The sequence below is a fragment of the Lissotriton vulgaris genome, unplaced genomic scaffold (genome assembly GCF_964263255.1).
Source record: "Lissotriton vulgaris unplaced genomic scaffold, aLisVul1.2 SCAFFOLD_1463, whole genome shotgun sequence".
NCBI lineage: Eukaryota > Metazoa > Chordata > Amphibia > Caudata > Salamandridae > Lissotriton > Lissotriton vulgaris.
The window spans coordinates 292,039-307,139 of NW_028247109.1; the positions used below are offsets into that span (position 1 = coordinate 292,039).

Here is a 15,101-nt window from a genome sequence, read left to right on the forward strand (position 1 = left end):
TACAGAATCAGTCAATTTACCGATTCTGTAAATTTACCTTTTCTGTAAAATAATGACCGCTACATCTCAATCACCAAATACCGGTTGGTAACGGCCGAATTCGGCCGTTACCGACCGGTATTTGGTGACCTACATCAGGCCCTATGTGATGCTGACACAGTCCTAGTTTATTCATTATTTCCCCAATTCTTGGCAACTGGGTGAATTTTGTTGTTGTTGCTATGTCCAGGGCTGTTATATCCAGGGGGCTGGGACAGAGGTCGGGGCATGGGGCTTGCTAGTAAATGGATGGTGCAAGCAGTGTTTTGAATGGAAAACTATAGAGAAGGGCGCCTGATCAACAGAGGCCTGAGGGAGGAGGAATGTGAAGTCTCTGCTTTTGGAAAGTACTTCACTGATTTTTTTCAAAGGCTGTTCAATACTCCAGTGATGCAGTTGCACACAGAATATTATAGTGCCGTTGACTTTTATCAAGGTACTTGTCTTTCTGTCTGTGTGTTAAAAAGCCTTAAAATGGGTCCATAAATATTTCCTGAGGCAAGCATGTATTCGTGAATGACACTGCATGACTCACTGTGTAGTAATTGAATAGCTCTACAATCCCTAGTGGCACCGCAACCAGGATAACGTGTTGCATGGCTAAACACTTGGAAGGTTCCAAAGGCAAGACCTATTGGCCTTGCCAATGCTTGTTTAGCCATGTCTCCCAACTATTAGACACACATGACCACTACTTACAAAAACAACTTACTACTTCCACTTTCAAATCCATTTCCATCATTCTCTCCCTCCTCTAAACTCTATTAAATACACAAGAAATCAAAAGCACAAACCTAACACAACTAATACACAAGATAAAAAGAAAAATAAACTTATTACTAATCTACTAACAATTAAAGCCTAATCTTGGGTTCCAGAGTAGCGTGCTACTCGCCACAAAGAGCTTTTACGCCTTGTCAGGTATAGTAAGTGCTATATAAATAAAATATACAATTGTAAATGCTTTTATAAGGCATTCTCTGTATTTGTTATGCGGGGTGTCAATGATTTTATCTGACGGATGAAAGAAATGCAGTCCATTGGAGAATTGGAACATATGTCCCTTTTTATGATTTACTAATGTTGCTAATAAAAAATGACTGACAAAGAAAATGATTTGGGCTGGCACTGCTTAGCAATCTAGTTTCTCCCAATTAATGGTCTGTGGCGTGCTCTGGTGGAATCGCTGCCGTGTCCACACAGCGTATATGGTACAAAGTCTAGTACGTTGCTACCCCGTGTTGGGCTAGTACACCTCCGAGCACTGCACAAATGACTGCAAGAGTCTATTTCATTTGACAATTTAATCAAAGGTAAAGCATCAGAAGTTCATTATTGGTTCAGCACTCCATTAATTTCATGGCTTTTGCTTGAATTTTCACATAAGTCTTTCTCAAGTTCAAACATCCAATACAAGAAGATAGTAATATTTAGATGTCCCAATGCATTTTGAGCTCTATTGTGGCCCTTCGTCAGGGGTTACTCTTAACCTCAGCTCATAGCATCCTCCTTTTTCTTTGTAGAGTACCCCCTGACGAAGGGCCACAATAGAGCCCGAAATGCATTGGGACATCTAATTATTACTATCTTCTTGTATTGGATGTTTGAACTTGAGAAAGACTTATGTGAAAACTCAAGCAAAAGCCATGAAATTAATGGAATGCTGAACCAATAATGAACTTCTGATGCTTTACCTTTGATTAAATTGTCAAATGAAATAGACTCTTGCAGTCATTTGTGCAGTGCTCGGAGGTGTACTAGCCCAACACGGGGTAGCAACGTAATAGCTAATAAAAAATGGTCAATTCTGTTATTGATAATTACATTATTATTATCATTTTTAAATCGTGTGAATGATTTTCGTGGTGTATGGTGTCTATCATAACACTCATACTGCAAGTTAATGGGGCTGGAGTGTGATAATTACCAGGCGCATCAGGACACTTGTTGATCAAGAGTGAAACAAGGCTCCTGGTGAAATTCTGAGGTGGATAGTAGGCCATTTCACAGATAATAGTGATAATTAATGTATTTCATAGGAGCCTCACAATGTGTTTAAATGAACTATTGCACGGTTATCTGTGCTACCATTTACAAAAACCTCAATCAAAAAAGCTTCAACCAAGAATAAAACAGGTGGGGCCAGAAACCACCTGAAAGGGCAGGATCAAATGAAATATGCCTTAATGCTATAAATTAGCTGCTGGTGAAGTGAACAAATACATTTTGAGTACTATATACCATGAAAATGTTCCCATTAGCAAGAATCCAACCATATACCGAATTAATGTCTATATACCAGCAAGAACCTTAAATCACCTAACTCACATAGAGTGGGGTTATTCAAAGAGTCATAACTGGCCTGTACCACATAGCCCACAATTTAGGGGTTGGGTACGCCAGTTCCCTGCCCGCAGTGATACATTTGCTGGACTCTGTGTTGGGTGGTATTTCGTCTCCCAGACACCTGAGAGGAGAGCCGGGGCCAGAGGGTGACACCCTCAAAAGCATGAGGCAAGTCCTGCCGCGCAAGTTGAATAAGTCGGTTGCCTGCCCACAGTGATACACTTGCTGGACTTGCGTGCCTCGGCGTGTTCCCGGGAGAAGGCTGGGCCAAGAGCGGGCTCGTCTGCATCCGTCAGAGCCTAGAGGAGGCTGGACTGGGCCTGGTCTCTTGGCCAGGCATTCCAAATCTCCAGCAGCACAACTCTGAACCCATAGGGGAGTACCCCTAACAACTCTACCAAAGTAACTAACTGGTAATCAGCTTGTACTTAACTTTTATTTCAAGGATGTGGAAGCTGAAGGGAAGCCACCTCTTTGCCTGCACAAAAAAAGGTGGAGATTGCATCTAAATCCATTACATCTTACTTATCATCTGTTATAGGGGCTATTGAAATGGAGATTGACTGCTTGGAATGGACTCTTCTCTGAAGAAAACTAGGCTTTCTGAACCAAAGGCCCTTACTGTGACTTAACTGAACTTAAGCTGAAGGAGCCTCTTTGTGAGACCCCCCCCCCCCCAGATGACCTAAATACTGAGTAGCTCTTATCCATTTCTAAGAGTATCCCCCTTGCATTCTGCCGTCGCTGTCAATGTGTAGCTCAAGACCCGCAAGTACTGACTAGACTGGAAATAATATCTCACTTTGACAGGCCACAGTCTTAGAGAAACAGGCAAGAAATAGTTAAAGAAGCCTCTCCCAACTCCACCACCTCAGTACCCAATCCCCTTACTTTACAAAACCTAGATCCAAGTGGTAAGAGTGATGCGGGGAAGAAACCTGTGAAAGAGGCTGCTACAGTTGAGACTTATTTTAAAATAATGTTTCATATTGCTCAGTCCGATTTGACCAATTGGGAAATAATTTTATGAACATATCTCAATCTTGCTCTCTTGTTATAACAAAATTAGCCTCCCTGGAGAGGCAGCTTGAAACCATCCAGTCAGCCCAGGAGAAACTCGTTGACAGAATGGCTCTCTTGTAGAGACATGGAAAGGTCCTAGGTGGCCCGAGTACCCAAGCGCAAACGACTAACTTAATAAACTTAACTCATCCTGAGCGACAGAGAGAGTAAGGTACAAGCCTGTGTGTGCCTCCGTGTGATAGAGTAACACAACCTCATTTTTAGCTCTAAAGGAACCAGGTTGCACTGAAATTGCAGGATACTAACAATAGGGAGATTTCGTAACACAAAATGTGTTAAAGCGAGGTACAGGATGTTCAACCCTATATTCCCCTGAGTGTATGCTCTACGCAATAGTTCTGGAGAATGTGCCCAATGTACAGCACTCGCACACTGAATCCCATATCTATCTATTGAACAAAGTCTCATACTGTTTGAGGAAACACTCTGGTTAGTCTAATGACTTATCAAAATGAAATAGAACTGCAAGGAGAGAAGCTTGGGTTGGCCCACTGGCAAAGGAGACAAGTTTTAGTTTGGGCTCTGTTACATTGCCGTTCCCAAATTGCTACTTCTCTAGAGGGCTTTAAAGTTCAACCACTTGAATTCTCCTATCGCCCGGGAATTTCCCAGTCACTCGGCACCCATAACAATGTCCTGCAGTCCAGTTTAAAAGTAAAGTTGCAATCAACCAACCGCAAAATATCTTACCCCTTTCCAAAAGATTTTATGTTCCGCCATCACTGATCAACCTGATTGACTACCATAGTATGGGGATAGTACAGAAGAACGCAGTGAACTCACAATCCCTTTCACCCCCACCCAACAGTGAACTAATCCCATAAATGTCAGGTAAGACTCTAAGCTTAATTTTATGGATTTTGGAGGAATTACGCTCCAAGCTAGGGAATACAGTCTGGTTAAGGATTGTGGGACAATATTTAATAATCTGCTGTTAAGAGACTTGGCTATTTGACTTGCCCCATATAGATGGATATATAACTTATGTTCCCAGGTACCCCCTTGAAGTCAGGCCAGGCGAAAGTAGACTTGGCTACTTTTATATCCATGCCTCTGGTGGGCATTAATGTACCAGAAGCTACTTTTACACTGTATTACCATATACTTTTAAACATTTTGCAGAATCTTTTGATTTTTTATTAGTTAATTTTTCTTCCAATATATTTGAGTCAGCTGTGACTAAGGTTTTGGATGGGTTGGAGGATATCCTACATAAAGCACAAAATGACCTTGGGAAGGGATTTTTAACCATTTGGATAAAAGACTTTAACATCCAAACATGCAACCCTAGAGTCACGGCATCGTGTGGTATTTGTGATGAGCTTGAACAACCCTTCACACACTTTAAGTACACCCTATATGGGATGCTTTGAATAGAGTGGCTCTTGCTAATAACATGATACTTGCTCGAGACTTTGGCAAAGTAAGCCCTTTGCAAATTCCAATGTATGTAGAGTCAGGCTCAAATTCCATTCTTGACCACACATTATTCTCCAAAGAGCTTTTACTGATTCTCAAAGGATGTAACGTCTTGAACAGCTGTGTAAGTGATCATGTTCTTCTAACAATGGTTTTTTATTTAGACCTGGGTAGAAACACTCATAAAACACACCTCACAGGGTAGACTATAGTAAGAATAAGGGTGTGAATATTAAGTGGGAGAAAATTGACAAGGACGTTTTTCTTAGAGAGCTTTTAGAAAATGATAAAGTACAAATTGAGATTGTTCTGCAAGATTACCCAAATCTGGCTAATGTCATCAGGCCTATACCTCTCTAAACAATTATATGGCAGCAAGACTAACTGAAAGCATCACAAAAACTAGTAACAACCCTAGGTAGTCTAACAGCGTCTGCTCCAAGGCCCATAAATCTCTAAAGCTCACTCTTAGCAAACATCCACAAAATCAGGCATGAGTAGCAATGGCTAGAAAAGCCTACAAAGAAGTGATCGGAAAAGGAAGATTGAAATAAGGGAGACGGCCTGGTAAGATCTAAGGACCACAAGCACCCTGAGAGACCCGCGAGCCCTCTGGCAGATCAATAACTACCCAAACTTGATGGGAGATGAAATGCCAAAAGTAGAGACCATTGTCAGCCAAGATTGGGTAGACAATTTTTCTGAAATATTTGGCTCAAACGCCCAGACTGTTAATATGGTCGCAGATCTTGCAGCCCTTTGTGATCTGAATGCAGCTATAGCTTTGAGTAGGTCAATTGAGGTGTCAGATGTCATCCTAGCTATTTAGTGCAATCCCTCAGAGAATGCCCTAGGACCTGATAGAATTCCAACAGATCTTTTTAAATCTCTTCACAGTTTTGGGCTCCACAAATAACCAATGTCATAAGGTGTTCAATGGTATCCCCCCTAGTTAAGACATGGCAGAAACCTATTGTCGTCCCCATCTTCAAAACAGGGAACAAGTCAGCACCACTGTTACCACACAATCTCCCTGCTAGACAGCACCGTAAAGATCCTAGATAGGGTAATCCTGGCTAAATTGGAACTTTGGGGATCTGAGATCCAGGAGCTTTCTGAACTCCAGTTCGGGTTTTGCCCGGGCCTAAGAACCATTGAACAGTCCCTGGATGCATCTCTTGTAGTTAAAAATATACAAAAGCAAAAAAAACGCTGTATCTTCCTAGCCTTTATGGACACCATGTGCCTTTGGGACAGTGGAACGATCTAAACTATCATTAATAATGAAAAAATTGGGTACTGATAGTGCATTTATTACTCTGCTCTGTAGGCTCAACACGCACACCACAGCTAGAAGTTGATACAGCAGGAATGTGCATTTAACAGAAGAGTTCCCCTCTGTTGCTGGGGTTAGACAAGGATGTGTATTGGCACCGTTCCTTTTTTAAATTTACATCTTTGGCCTTGGAGATCACTTGTACAAAGTAGGGAAAGACATTCTGAGGGCTAATTCACGCCAAGTCCCTGTGTTACTTTAAGCGGATGATGCAGTCCTCATAGTGAGAACAGCAATGGCCTCCAGTCTTTGTTTCATGCCTTTAATTGTTTCGTAGACACTTCGTTATGATAACGTTAAATTTACATTGTGTCATTGTTATTGAAACTTATTCATTTTATTTTTGAAAACCTTTCTAAGTGTGGCTTGAGCAATGCGTCCTCGATTGGCTTCCAATCTTTATTCTGGTTGCTCTCCTGTTTCATTCGAACGGGCTTTAGCAGTGCATAACAGATCGTTTTCCAATCTTGATTCTGGTTGCTCTCCTGTTTCATTCGAGCGGGCTTGAGCAGTGCGTAATCGATCTGTTTCCAATCTTGATTCTCGTTGCTTGTTCTTTTGAGAAGAACGGGCTTGAGCAGTGCGTACTCGATCGGCTTCCAATCTTGATGCTCGTTTGTTTGAGAATTACGGGCTTGAGCAGTTTGTATTCAAACAGCTTCTAATGTTGCTTCCCGGTGCTCGTCTGTTTCTGAAGCTCGTAATGCCTTTTTCTTTCGTGCTTCTGATTTAGATTGACCAATCGATTTCCATTTGTGGGTCATAACTGTCGACGATGCTCGCAAATTCGCTGTCTATTTCAGTATTCGAAAGAGTATGAGGGCCCCGGGGGGCCGATTAAAAAAAAAAAAATTGACAGAAACCTTTGCGGTAGTGTACTCAACTTCCAAAAGTTTCATGGCGATCGGATGAATGGTGTAGTAAATATTAAATTCCAAACAAGGAGGAGGCAAATCCAAGATAAATTAAAAGAGGTTTAATCTTCTGGAGCACAGTACTTCATACAGCCAGGTTCATAAACAGAATGGTTTCAACACAGTTCTGAGTGATGTCATACACAACTGTAAGGCATGTGCCATAATTAAAGGAAAACAATGTGCATAAAAGGGAAACATATTTAAAAGGGAAAAACATGGAATGAAGGATATAACACAAATGCATAAAGGACAAACAGATAGACATACTTTCGTTATCTCAGCTTGGGGGTAAAGAAATTAGGAAAACTCCTCATTTTACGTACCTGGGGTTGCCAGTTGATGTACATTTCAACTGAAGGTTTTTATTAAATATTAGAGCTTTGCAATTTTAAAGAGCAAATGACGCTGTTTTTAGATTTTCTAAAAGATTGGGGCACAAGCCAGCAAAATAACTGCTATGTGTTTTTAAAATTAAATGTTTTGTCAGTTGATTCTTTAGGTGCTGGTGTATGGGGCTAAAATAACAGCATCTCTCCAAATAATTGAGAGCAAGTTTATAAGAAGGTCGCTGGCGGTGCAGCAATCTACTTATGTATCTTTCTGCCATGATGAAGTCAGGCAGGGCCTTTTAGAAGATCACTTTAAACCACAGCTTTGTTACTCTGTCTCATAATTTGGAAAAACCAAGATGCACATCTCTGTAGAACGATACTGGCTGGCATTATGACTCTGAATAACTGCTTAGATATCCCATGGGTCAAATTTATCAAAGTCAGATTTGCTAGGCTGGCCACCCCAGCATATTTTTCCAACCCAGGCAGCCTTATTAATATCTCAACTAGCAGAGTCAAAGATCTCTTCTACCAATAATTTCATTCACCCCGAATGGCCAATAGATGCACTGGGTCGATGGAGTACCTTCAAGAATTCCAGCACAGCCCGCACTTTACTTGCAGATAATATTGAATGACAGACATACATTTATGTTGACTAGGTAGGTTTCACCTTAAAACCAGTGGCTGCTCTTCTGCTAAGTTGGAGGTGGGTTGCCCCACTGCTTTTTAGCAGTAAATAAAGGAAAAATAAAAGTATAACTCCACTTAATTATAATTGTGTTTGTTCCTGGTGCAACAGCTTTGCGAGGCGGAGCTACTCTGCTCTCAGATCAGGGGGAGGAGTGATGAGTACACTCTGTAAGTGTGCATAAATGTTTGGATGGCTGTCTTCGATCTGCCAAACTTCATGCCCACTTTGCATGTTCTCCACCCATGCTGCATTACAGCCTGGGTGGAGAAAATGCCCAGGCTCCCATTCCCTGGCTGCTGGACAAACCACGATGCTCAGACCAATCACAACGCTGCATAGCAGCATTGCCATTGGTCGTAGGAGCCTGGGTGCTTCCTGTTCTGTTCCCGAAGCGAAGAAAGACGCAACTATCGGGTAAGTGGTTTTTTTACCCTCATTTTTAGATTCGAAACAAATACTGAGTCAGTTATCCTACTATTGTTGCCTTTTGAATTTTACGTTCTTTCAATGATTTTTTTCTTGTACATTGTAATGTATTTGATTTAATGAAAACTTTTATGGCTTGTTAGAATCAAATAAAGTATTTTGATGATGATGATTTTAGGTAACTTGTACATATAAACAAAGTCTAACTTGTTGCATGAAAAGGACCAAGCCTTTGTCAGCTTTAAGTTTGCAAAGAGTTTGTTTTTACTAAATGCCTGTTTATAATGCTATTGTATTTATCAACATTATTTATATAAGAAAAAACCGTCAGTAATGTTGTAAAACTGAATGCATTTTTCAAGTGTAGCCTTTTAAAACACTTAATGTTTTTCTTTTTTTTTCTAATGATAGTAGACAGTGGTGGAACAGTAGTTTTAGTGAGTCAAGATGGAATACAGAGACCTCCTCTTCGGTTTCCAAGGGGTGGACATCTTCTTCAGTTTCTGTCTTGCCTGGAAAACGGTCTTCTTCCTCATGGACAGTTGGATCCGCCCTTGTGGTCACAAAGAGGAAAGGTATGAATATATACATTGTAACACCAACTTTATCATGTTTCTTTGTAGTTAGGCATATTGTTATTGTGTATGCCGGTGTTCGCAACAGCTCTTATAGCAGGGTACCAATTGAGTAGAGAAGCAGGAAGAACATGTCAGCAAGCAGGCGTACTGCACTGCTAATTTAAACTGTGGCAGAAGTGGTGCAGATGAGCACACTGCTCATGCAAAAGTAGACTTTCCCCGCAGATGTGTGCAAGTGGGGTGTGGGAGAGGCATGGGGTGGTTACGGGAGTTGCACCAGGGTGAACTTTTTAGTCCTGTCCTTTTCACATACAAATCATTGATTTCATTTTTATTATTCCAATTAGTTCAGCCGGAGGTAAATCAAGATTACAACAACCCGAATGCATTAGGTAAATAAAGACTCCAGGACTGAAGACAGTGTCCATGATGACTAACAGCAAGGCGCTCACCCTAGGGGGCAGAAACCCACTTAAAATTGTCATGTTTTCGAGGACTCTGCAAGAAAAAGTCTTGCTCTGTTCTGTGACTGAAGCTTAGTTTTGATTACAGGTCTCTTTCTTCTTCTTAGATTACCTCTGCCTCAGAGAGACTCAGAAGATGGGGAATCTGAGTGCCCAGCAACAAATGTAATCTTCACCTGTCTCTGCCCTCTCCCTGTTCTTACTCTATCTCGTTGGTTCTGGGTGCTGCTGGTGTAGTGTAGTTCCTATATTCCCAATAGGCATTGGAATATTATATCCTATAGATATGACGTAGGTCTTAGGTCAGTAGGTCTCTATCAAATATATTAAACTTAATTGTGAGTGCCAGCTAGCTCAGAGGTCACTAGAAACTTTCTCAAACGCACCAGAAGGGATTAGTTTCTGACAACCACATAAACATGACAACTTTGTTTCCTTAGGACTGGAAAATATCTTCAGAGTCGTTGAAACAATAGAAAAGTATTTTACTCAGTCAATCGTGCATGCTTCGTTTCTACAGAAGTTGCACCGAAATAGAGAGACGGTGTTTCAATAAAAGGTTTATTGAACAGTCTTCTATCTCATGCAAGAGGGGTGAACTGCTACAATCATTAGGCAGAATGTAAAGTATAATGCTTACAGTGAGAATAGTATTATAAAATAATACTGTAATAGCATTGTAGGGTTTCTAAGCCATATAAGATACACACATAAATAGCCCCAACGTCTCTTTCAACCACACCACCGAACCCCACTGGACCGACCACAGATGCGCCCACTTCACCTTCAAGAAACCCACCACAGGAGGAGCTTAGCGCGCATCCAAGATGGTCGTGTGAGCTGTGAGCTCCCGAAACCCTCGCCGCCTCCAACATCTATCCTGGCACGGATCCTGTTTCTGACTACGGGTTATTGTAGCTGAGACTCTCCTGACCTAAATGGCCTTTTTCAAAATTCGAATCGGAAGCCGGACACCTGAAATACTCCCTCCTGAAGGCCTACACCGTGAGACATCCCGGGACTTGGGCATCCGAAGCACCCCGAAAGTAATTGAACAACAACGGCGTATGGAAGGGGACGACTACCCGGGGTCTACTTTCGGTTTCGTTTTTCCTGTCTAAGACGGCTCGGAGACGGCTGCCCCTTGATCTAGCTGGCCAATATACACACTCGCTTGATTGCTCTTCACCGGCACCCAACACTTTGATTTCTCGCTGTTTTTCCCCGTGGGGAGCCATTTTCACCAGGTCCCAAAAGCCCCCAAGGGGCGCGCAGCCCACCACGGCGGGCAAGTCCAACAGCGACAAGCGGTCACTCAAGAACACGACTCGTGGCATTACTCAAACCACCATTAACAAGGGCTCACCTAGCGGAACTGGCAAAACCCCTGAAGACTTTGATGGTGGCCCCCCCGAACCGGAGGAGCTGACTCTTCGAGACGTGATGGGCGCCATTGCGAGTATGAAATCATCTATGGGCCAACAATATACACTGTGGCTGTGGATGTTAGCTTGATTAGGGCGGACTTGGCCAAGACTAACGAGAGAGTCAAGTCGCTGGATATCAAAGCTGCCAGTCTCACCACCGACGTCTCCGATCTCCAGACCAAGGTCCGTACCCTTCGGACCTCGAGTGACCAATTTGCCCGCCGGCTTGAGGATTTTGAAAGTCGTGCTAGGCGCAATAATGTTCGCATCGTCGGAGTTCCGGAGTCCTCAGCCGATCAATCGACGGACCTCCTCGTTGAAGATCTGATCCTAAACCATCTTGCCCCTAAGGGCCTCAGCAACTTCTTTGCGGTGGAGCGTGCCCTTTAGAGTTACGGGCGGAAGACGCAAACAGGGGGCTACGCCACGACCCATCATTGCGAGGATCTTCAATTTCAGGGACAGGAACGCCATTTTACAGGCCTCGAGGACTAGCGGCCCCACCAAATTTGAGAATGCGTCAATCAGCTTCTACCCCGACTTTACTCAATCGGTGCAGAAACAGAGACTGGGATTTACTGGGGTGAAGCGTAGACTGAGAGACCTGGGCATGAAGTATGCTATGCTCTTCCCCGCCCGTTTGCGTATCGAACATAATGAGCGTGTGCTATTTTTTGATATGCCAGAGGTGGTCGGTGACTGGTTGGACACATTATCGACACAACGGGACACTGCGGACCACTCCAAAGGCGCAGAGGGAAGCCAACGGGACCAGGAGGAGTAAGGACACCGGCGTGTGTAACCACCGTACCGTGTTGCGGTGGATCGTTATCTTTTTTGGGTCAATGACACTCTTACAGACAAACCCTGGGGCGGCGGGGAGTTTGGGACTTTTCCTCCTCCTGGGGTGTTTCCTTTTCTTCCTGTAGATTAGTTTTCTTGGGTAGGGCGACAGGCACACTGCACCTTGGGGTGGTTTTTTGTATTATCGCAGGGGTGCAGGGTGGGGGGTTGTTTGTACGGGGCATTTTGGGGGAGGGAGGGTTCTTTCTTTCTGTTTGCATTGTTTCCGATGCTACGTATTGTTGCATAGTTTGATCTGTGTTTCCTTCATGGGGTTTGGGGGACCGTGCATCTGCTCTTGGGATGGGGGGCAGGGGGTTGAGAGTCTTGAGTTGGAATGTCAACGGCTTGGGGGACAAGATAAAACGGGGGATTGTACTTCAATATTTAAAACGCCATTCCCCCGATGTTGTATTATTGCAAGAAACGCACTTGGCGGGGAACACGTTCCATGCTATGAACCGGAGGGGCTACCGGTTGGTTGCACACTCGGGGTTCACCTCGGGCTCCAGAGGGGCCGGTGTTATGGTCCGAAGTTCCTTTCCCTTGGAGATTGATGATACAATATTGGACGATAGGGGACGGTATGCGGCCATTGTCGGTAGGTGGGAGGGGAAGGCGATCACCGTCCTTTCAATATACGTTCCCCCGGGTTTACAGACCACCTTGTTTGTCGACTTGGGGAAACGGTGTTGGGGCTTCCTGAGGGGATCTTGGTGGTTGGAGGAGACTTCAACTCTGTTGTTAGCGGCTTGGAGGATCGTCATCCTCCCAGGGCTCTCACACCGTCGCAGTCCTGCCTGGGTGGCTTCTTGGAAACATTTGGTATGGTTGATTGTTGGCGGATGCGTCACGCTGGGGAGGCTCAATACACTTTCCATTCCGGGGCCCATGGGAGCTTGGCTAGACTTGATTACATCCTTGTGCCTGCAGCCCAAGCAACAACGGTAAGAGAGGTCCGACATTTGCCTAGAGGCATCTCGGATCTTTTCCCGCTATGGATCCACATAGATCTCCATCTGGACACAGGGGGCCGGGTCGCCCCAATCAATCCCTGGCATCTCCGTGTTCCGGAGACCAGGGCTGGGGTGGTTAAGGCCATTGATCATTACTTTGCCGAAAATGTGGGGTTGGTGTCTTCGTCGGTGTCCCTGTGGGAAGCCTTTAAAACTGTTATACGGGGTCAGACGCTGTCGCTGATCGCCGGTTCTAAGAAACGCCACAATAAAGAGGTTGAGCAGCTGGAGTCTGATATTGTAGCTTTGGAGGCAGATCTTGAGTCTGGGGCCACGCGTGATAAGGTACATGTTTTGCAACTGAAACAGTCTGACTATAAAGCCTAGGTTACGAATGCCGCGAAAGCCATGAGTCGAGAGCAACAGGGCCGTTTGTATGATGTGGGCGACAAGGCGAGGAAGTTGATAGCTTGGCTGACAAGAAAGAGAGACTGAATCGAGTGGTGCCGGTTTTTGAGCGAGTGGATGGTGTACGTGTGACGGATCCGCTAGAGATCGTGGAGGAGTTCGCTTGCCACTTCCGAGCGGTGTATGCGCCGGTCTTAGACCGGCCGGAGGAGGGCTTGCGTCTTTTGCTCAGGGATATCGCTTTGCCTTGCTTGTCCGAATCTGACAGAGAGCGTATGGAGGCGGACTTTTCCACCGACTAAGTGGCGCTCACTATTCGCTCCATTCGCTCTGGAAAAGCCACAGGCCCGAACGGCATACCCATCAAGCTGTACAAGTTGTGTCCGAACAAAATGGCGCTGTATCTTCGCTCGATGTTCTTAGAGTCCAGGGAGAAGGGTTTGCTCCCCCGTGATCAGAGATTGGCATCTATCGTAGTAATACATTAAGAAGGAAAACCCTGTGAGTTGTGTACCTCCTATAGACCCATTTCACTTCTTAATGCGGAACCCAAGATCCTGTCAAAATTGTTAGCTAATCGTTTGATTAAAGTGATTGGAGACTTGGTGCACCCAGATCAGTCTGGCTTTATTCCGACCCGCAATACTGCGTTGAATTTACGCCGTCTCCACGGCGTGCTGACGAGGGCGGAGACGCCACGTGAGCCGGCCATTTTGGTTTCTCTGGATGCCACCATGCCATTTGACACAGTGGAATGGCCGTACCTATGGGCGGCTTTGGCGAAGTTCGACTTCGGACCGGTATTCATTGGTTGGGTCCGGCTACTATATGAAGAGCCCCTGGCCCAGGTGGTCGTTAATGGTAGAGTATTGGCTTCTTTTGTCCTAGGGAGGGGTATGCGACAAGGGTGCCCTCTGTCTCCGCTGCTCTTTGCCTTGGCTTTGGAGCCCCTGGGCGCTTGGTTGCGTTGGGAGCCATCACTCAGGGGTATCAGGTGGACCCCCGGCTTTGAAGACCGCATCTCACTGTATGCGGACGACATTCTTCTTTACCTCACTTCCCCTCGGAAATCTCTGGGGGTGCTGTTCGACGTCCTTAGTTCCTTTGGTAGAAACTCTGGTCTAGTGATCAACTGGGGTAAGTCCTGTGTTTACTCGCTTACGGACGATATACCACCCGTACCGCACAATTGCCCAATACAAATTTCGCCTTCCGGGTTCAAGTATTTAGGTATATATGTCTCGTGTGATCCTGCAATCAGGTGTCAGCGCAACTTGCTCCCCCCGCTTCTTCGTTTAAAGGCAGATGTGAAATCCTGGGGCAGGCTGCCGCTGTCCCTGGTGGGCAGAGCAGCTCTCTTCAAAATGATGTCCCTCCCTAGATTTTTATATGCGCTTCAAAACACTCTGGATCTTGTACCTACCAGCTACTTCCACAAGATCGAGAGCCTCCAAAGAAAATTGCTGTGGACTGGACGTCCCCGGATTGCCTTGGCTAAGCTCACGCTGCCTTGGTACGATGGCGGTATAGCGTTGCCTGATATCAGGCGCTATTACTGGGCCTTTCAATTGAGCTCAGTTAATCATGCAATGTATGGTCCAGCTTCTAACCCGGCTTTTGCTATGTATAAATGGCTGCTGCCGGGCGGGGATTACCACAGGGCACTTTATTCTAAACGGTCAGATACGGTGTTAACGGGGCCCACCAAGGTTGCGGTGTGGATCTGGTACAACGCTAATGCTGCTATGGGCTGGTCGGACATTATCACTCGAGCGACTCCACTCTACGTTTCCGAGAGGTTAGGCAATTTGTGGACTACCAAGGGCTTTGAGA

The 15,101-nt window shown here is 44.8% G+C and overlaps 1 protein-coding gene across 1 annotated transcript in view; it reads left to right on the plus strand.

The window, feature by feature from the left end:
* Positions 1–15,101, plus strand: part of LOC147665634 (small G protein signaling modulator 1-like) — a 518,897-nt gene that overhangs the window by 275,187 nt on the left and 228,609 nt on the right. Inside the window, exon 7 of the mRNA XM_086949626.1 lies at positions 9,004–9,167. Within this exon, the coding sequence (XP_086805752.1) occupies positions 9,004–9,167 (164 nt within the window). The remainder of the gene's footprint in view (positions 1–9,003; positions 9,168–15,101) is intronic.